Genomic DNA, 6,776 nt, shown 5'->3' on the forward strand with positions numbered 1-6,776 from the left:
ACACACACATAAACACAAGTGAGAGAAAGAGATAGAGAGAGAGAGCAAGCTGTCTCTGCGACTCCTCTCAGGCCAAGGACGCAGAGCAGAGGACACCTGTGGGGCTTCAAGGATCTCTGAGGTTCCGGCGCGCACCAACTATCAGATGGAGATAATGTCCATGTAACCTGCCCCTGGCTCTCAGGGAAGGGCATCTATCTACCCACCCAGTCTGCAAAATAAAACAACCAACGGGCGCCCAGGCTCCAGTCGGTCTGTGCTGCTCATGACACATCTCTGAACCAGGACTCCCACAGGAAGTGAGTCCTAACCACCGGCCCTCAGTCATTACAGAGCCGGGGCTGCCCAGCGCAGTGCCAGGCCATGCCCAGGAATCCAAGAATAAACATGCCTAACACACCCCCACGGGAGCATTGCAAACTCCTACATTCACACACATCCTGCTCTTGTACCTGCTGCTGACAAGTCTTATGTGTCACCAGTCAGTCATCACTCAGATTTGACACTGTGTTGCGCTAAAAGTTTTTGTATCTGACACCAGGCTCACCCCTCCCAGTCCCATATGAGCCTCTCCACACACCTGCACACAGGTGTGATCATTATCGAGCAAACAGGAAGAGCCTGACTGGGAACTGGAAACTAATCCCACAGCTGCGGGGAGATGGCCCGTGTGTGTTAGTAAGAATTGTTGAAAACTTGCATGTAGCGCTCTCCTCTCATAATCAAATTCCTCCTTTTTTCTTTTTATCTCTCGTGTAAAATCCTCCATCTAAGAAACCGTTTTTTTTTTTCTCATCCGCTGTTATTACGCTTTGGTCACTTTTCATGTTTCAGGAAGTAGTATGAGCCCTACTCATTGTTCTCTCAGCAATAATAACAGCAGCAAAAGTGTCAAAGCATTGCTGGAATGTCCCTTTTCCTCTGAATGAATTCCTGCACCAACGTCTCCCCATGTGCCTTCCTGTCCTGTGCTTTTGTAGATCTATTTGCCATAGTGATAAAGAGGGCGTATCAGTTAATTTGTTTCCCTTCTACTGAACAGAACAATTTCTCCTGAAATACGCTACTAGGAAACTGTTTGGTGTGCTGGTACAAATATAGCCAAGACACACATTGTATTGCAAAGAAATACAAGTTTTGATGGATGTGTGATGTTGCAAGAGCTCTGAAAACAAACAGTAGCCATCGCGGGAGCAAAACACCAAGCGATAATCAGTTCACACGTGAGGGGTCCACTGGGAAATGAATTCAGTGTCTGCGTCGAGGGAGCTCAGAGAGGGCACTGTCGCTCTGTCAGTTAAAATCAGGAGCTAATATGTTTCACTTTTCTTTCCCCTCCTCTGCCTCTTCCCTCGGTCTTCCCTCTCCCCTTGCCTTGATGTGCTGTAAACAGGCTAAAAAGGGCCCAGCTGTGTGGAGTTATTGTTGGTGTCAGTAGGAAGTGCTGATAGCTTTTGCAGCTGAACAAAAGCTGGATGAGGGGAGTGGAGGGGCGCTCCAGACACTGTGGCTCCAGCCTAGATTCTCTCCCACAATCCCTGCACCGCACTCCCATTGTTCTGCCCACCCGGCCTTCCCTCTGCCCCGTCAGCTGCGACCTAGGACAGAGGGCAGAGAGAGAGAGAGGGAGAAAGAAAGAAAGTTTTTGGAAAAGTTTTTATGGGCTACTGCGACAGCTAGAAGAAACAGCCGGCGGTAGTTAACTTTGTTACTGACATTAGTTGTGGTATGCTGCAACATCTGTGCAGATATGAGCAGGGACACTTTATGTAGCATTTATATTGAAACATGAAGGGAACACACGGCTTATAACCGCTCTAGGACATTTCAAATAGATTCAAAGTTACTGTGGAACTGCACTTCACCAGTCAAAAATCTTGAATTAGCAGAAACGGACAACAGCATGTTCCAAACGTGATCAGTGAAAGAAGTCATATTAGGCTAAATATGGCATTGAACTATTACTGTCGGGGTCTGAAGTCAGAAGTTAAAAAAACTTTTTGTTCCTGTATCCTAATGCATCATTGTATGTGTGTTTTTTTATTTTGTTTGTTTTTTTGCATTTTTGGCAGTTTAAGGTGAGAGTAATCTAAATCCCTGCAAGAAATCCATGGCATGGAGTGGAGTTTTTACTTTCAAACATTCCTAGTAACCACAGTGAGAGTTGGATGTTTGAAGGAATGCAATAGTTATTTTGCCTTCAAATGCGGCAGCAGCGTAAAGGAGGAGCCTCCCTCCTTTACGCTGCCCCGCCGTAAACCGGCTGACAGCCTTCTGTGTGCAGGTGCGCAGGGCGGTAATCTCATCCCGCTGCTTTAAGGTGATAAATGAACGACAAAAGCTCCAGAGCTGGTTTGTTCTCAGGGCTTCAGCGCAGGTGAATGGAGGAGTGAGGAGCGCGAGAGCTCTCTTGTTTGACATCTCCATGGAGACCGCCCGAGCGGCGCCAGGCTGACAGGCGTCAAGGCTCGGATGAATGGGTGACGTCACCGCGCTGGCGCCTGCCAGTCTGCTCGGGCTTGTTTGGACAATCTGGGGGGAAGATTCGGAACAGAGCGATGCGATCTGAGTGTGCACACAAGGCTGAGCACACACTGCAGAAACATGTGAAGGAATCCGTGAAGCTGCTGCTCACACTGGCTCTCCTTCAGTCCAGAAAAATAGAGACTCTGTGCCTCCAGAAAAAAAAAAAAAGTGTAGTTTGTGAGCATAAAGAGAGCATTGAGTTAAAAGACTACGGATTTTGTCCAGGGTGCGCTGGTGGTGTGGGGATGACCGCGCAGCGTGCTTTACCAAATCTGTCACAAACATGACATCAGATCACAAAGCTCTTTAAATGAATGCTGGGATAAATTCAATAAACCGCTAAACTTGCTCAGCTCAAACTTAACCATCATCTTGAATTCATTAAAGTTAGAAAAAGGGAAAGATCCCCCTCAGTCTGCGGGGCCACTCTGTGTGATTAATCCCATGAATTTACTGTACCATTGTCTGCCACATCTGCACCGCCACCAACAATTGTGAAAGGCAAATCTAGGGCACTGTGGTAGCCTAATTGTCATTAGCCATTCATCCCATTCACCCCGTCCCCATCCCACACACATTCTCACAGCACACATACCCAAGCATCCACCACCCATTGACTGTCCCCAGGCAATCTACACCTGCAGAGTCCCCAAGCCATGGACAGCTGGATTCCCACATATTACCCATAAAAGACACACATTTGTTTCCATTTGTAACGCCATTCCTCAAACAGATTGTAAATTCCGATAAGCAGCCGAGCGCGCTCATTGGCTGGGAGGGCGCCGTGAGGCCGCCCCTACAACACAAACACAGCCGTCTCATTGGTCGACTTCCTTCAAACGGGACGATTCCGACACGCCCCCTTGCTGCTCCTCCGCTATAAAAGCGAGGTTGTCTCCCCATGTGGATGTTGCGAACTGTCAACATTGACTTACCGACACCTCCAAAAGAAACGCTACTTCTGAAGACTTTTTTTCCCCCCCTCCCCTCTTACTATTTGTGGAAGCTACACGTCTGATCGCACAAGATGAAGGTTGTCGGATCTACCTGCGCCCTGAAGAGCAAGGTCGGCGGTGAGATCGGGCTGTCCGATCAGAGCCTGACCATCTCCAAGTGCAAGATCCCGCTGCTGGACGAGCAGATGAACGTCTTCCTCCAGGACATGAACAGCTGTTACAGCAAGCTGAAGGAGCTGGTGCCCACGCTCCCCACGAACAAGAAGGCCAGCAAAGTGGAGATCTTGCAACATGTCATCGACTACATTTGGGACCTGCAGGTCGAGCTGGACGAGCCGGAGAAGAGCCGTCAACACTCTGCCGGCGGCGTCCCCCGCACGCCGCTGACCACATTGAACGCAGAGCTCGCCAGCATCGCAGTGGAGGTAAATATTTTGCCGTGGTTACCATGTAGCAAAGTAACAAATCTGTAAAGGCTAATGTTGGATGTCGCCAGACGTGCGTAAAATGGCAAAATCCGTGCGTAAAAGGTCGTTTTTGAGGCCTTTCTGAGACACTCTGTGTATCACCACAACCAGCATGTACTGACCAGATTCTTCTCTCTTTTTTTTTTTTTTGTCCCAGCAGAATGGCTGCTCAGACGACAGGATTATGTGCCGCTAAGAGCTCGTGGAGCATCGCCCCATCATCCCACAGCGTGAACCCGCGAAGAGCGAACAGGGCGACTCTTATGTGACCTCTGGGCCACATCAACCTCTAGAGCCCGTGAACTGTGTAGGGACGTTTCAAACTCCCATTCTAGAAAAAAATTGAACCATGCCGTTGTGTGGACATCCTCCGGCAGCGATGCTCTCCGTCACTCACGGCTCTCGATTTATCCGAGGGCCCCGAGACAAGAGGAAGACATGTGGTGTCCAGCTTATTGACTGGGTTAGTCAGGGGGACCAAGACGAGTTCAGAGCAACAGGCGTCGCTTGTTGCATGTAGAGTTTCTAAAGCAAACCTATGTTTCTGTCACGCGCTTTGTATCATGTGTAAACCATATAGAGAATTCAACATTTTGTAAAAGGAAAAAAAATAATTTCTCAGATTCCTGAGCGACAAAATCTGTATTGTATATTACAATGCCATAGTATGTGAAGATATTGTTTTCTTACAATGTACCTTATCTGTGTTTTTATTAAAACAAGACAATTATTTTTTGAACAATGATTCTTCTGTGTTGTCTGTTTGTGGGAGAGCTATAGGTGGTGACGCAAACTAGTTTTATAGACTCATAATCTAAGGGGTTGCTGAAGCCCATGAGTTTATTTCCCATGAAGCATACACGTGACGACCAACACGTCGGCTGCTATCACATACTGTTACAGCCCTATTATCATTTAATTTAAGAGCAGGTCTCTTTATATTCGCCTGAACAGCTTTCCTGGTGTAAACAGGTTGTCTCTAAAAGGCTTTGTCACCTACTAGAAGCTGTTAGGTCATTCAGGTAACATCAAACCACAGCTGGTGGTAAACATAATGGCTCATAGCCAGTTAAATTGGTCATTTGCTTCTTTTGTGGGTCATTAACGTATCACGTTACAAGAGGAAGTCTCTAGACCAGCAAGATCTTGATTAAAAACAGGCTAAGTTTGAGATAAACTTTAAAATCACTGCTGCCCGGACACTTATTTAATGTTCTATGTGTGTTAAAGTAACTCTCTTATGGAGATATCGCAGCCAAAAAAAAAAAGTTTGCTTCACGTCATAAAACATTCATTTAAAACCTGGTGTTTCAATATGTTATAGTGTAAATCAGAGTGTTTTATATGTATATTTTTTTTCCCCCGTGTCTTTCGGCACCGCAGGGGTTAAAATGGCTTTGGCGAGGCGATTCGTTATAAGATTTATTCTGTCTCCCTGGTGCAATGTTTTTCCCATTTCCCTGCGGTGCGATGCGCACAGCTGCAGCCCCGGCGTGGCCAGTGTGTGATTGTGTTTGTGTGATAGCTTTGTGCCAAGGGCAGGGGAGGGCGGCGGGGCCCAGACTGAGCGGCGCCTCGGCACACCTGGGGAAGTTCAGGTTAAATAGCTCCACATTCCTCAACACACAGCTGATTGAAACATTAACAAACAGTAACGGGCCAGGCCGCAGATGGGCCGGGAACCACGCCAACAGAGAGTGAGACAGAGAGTTGCTCTCGGGTAGAGATTCCCACAGTACACTCATAAGTTTGCTGTCTATAGATAAATATATATATATAAAAATACATACACACCTAAAAACAAAACAAGAAGAAAAACGTCCACGGTTTTAGCAGTCAGCTTGTATCTAGTTCAATAGAATAATTCAACAGAAAAAAGTCCTTTCTGATTGCTCATTCATCCTTTTTATTTGAGCTTTTAATGAGATATAGGCTAATTATTTACATAGCACATACATATGTCCCCAGAGTTGTGGAGACAATGAAGAGCATGTAAGTAGTCTCCATAAAGACTCTTCACTCAATATTCCGTCACTACTAAATCCGATTAAGGCTCTGCGATAGCTTTTCCTCTCGCTTCAGTCTTAATTATCATTATAATTTTAATCCCAACGTCTTCAAAGAGAACGAGTTTAGCTCCAGTTTGTATGTAGCGCCCTCTTGCGAGCATAAAACGAGCTGCAGTCATGTGAAGCGTAAAAACAAGCCCGCATGCGCAAAGGGTTGGAAGGTGGGGGAGGCACGAGAAGGCAACAGCGCCATCTGCCGGAAATAAGTTCACAATACATGCTGTTCCAGCACACTCGGTGCGATGATGCAGAAGAAAACTACCAGAGGTGCAGGTCTGAATCCTTTAGATGAGTAAAAGTTGTGACGCCAGACTGTAAAAGTATTCGGTAGAAATTAAATGAAAGCACCTCTGTGACTGAACCATTAAACAAACACTATTTCAAGAAAAGTTGGGAAGTTTTCCTAAAACGCAACAAAACACCTTCATCTGTACATTGTTTATTCATCTAAATTTTTATCAAACAGACACAAGTGCGAATAAATGACTTCTAGAGACTTCAGTGACCAGCTTGGGTTGTATGAAAGGAACCTGAGTTTGATGCCAGCAACACACTCAAAGAGGCTTGTGTTCCACTCGGTTTCAGCGCCCTTCCATTTAATTACACCTTTAAAAGGGTTGGAAATGAAGATACTTGTTGCAGATTTGCAAGAGGAATCTCTGTCCATCCTGGCTCAGTGGTTCATAGTTGTCATCTGATTCTCCTCCTTGAGATGCACCGTACATTTTTGATAAGAGACAGATCTCGATGTTGATCTT

The 6,776-nt window shown here is 46.2% G+C and overlaps 1 protein-coding gene across 2 annotated transcripts; it reads left to right on the top strand.

Moving 5' to 3' along the window:
• Positions 1 to 3,427: 3,427 nt before the first annotated feature.
• id1 (inhibitor of DNA binding 1, HLH protein) lies at positions 3,428 to 4,694 on the top strand. Of its 2 annotated transcripts, none has more exons than XM_075462023.1 (2): positions 3,428 to 3,907; positions 4,107 to 4,694. In XM_075462023.1, the coding sequence occupies exons 1-2, from the start codon at positions 3,554 to 3,556 to the stop codon at positions 4,143 to 4,145; spliced, it is 393 nt and encodes a 130-aa protein (XP_075318138.1). In that variant the 5' UTR covers positions 3,428 to 3,553; the 3' UTR covers positions 4,146 to 4,694. The 2 variants fall into 2 exon arrangements, with proteins under 2 accessions (XP_075318138.1, XP_075318139.1); XM_075462024.1 differs by having other exon boundaries at positions 4,110 to 4,694.
• The last annotated feature ends 2,082 nt before the right edge of the window (positions 4,695 to 6,776 follow it).

This window comes from Odontesthes bonariensis, chromosome 3 (genome assembly GCF_027942865.1).
Source record: "Odontesthes bonariensis isolate fOdoBon6 chromosome 3, fOdoBon6.hap1, whole genome shotgun sequence".
NCBI lineage: Eukaryota > Metazoa > Chordata > Actinopteri > Atheriniformes > Atherinopsidae > Odontesthes > Odontesthes bonariensis.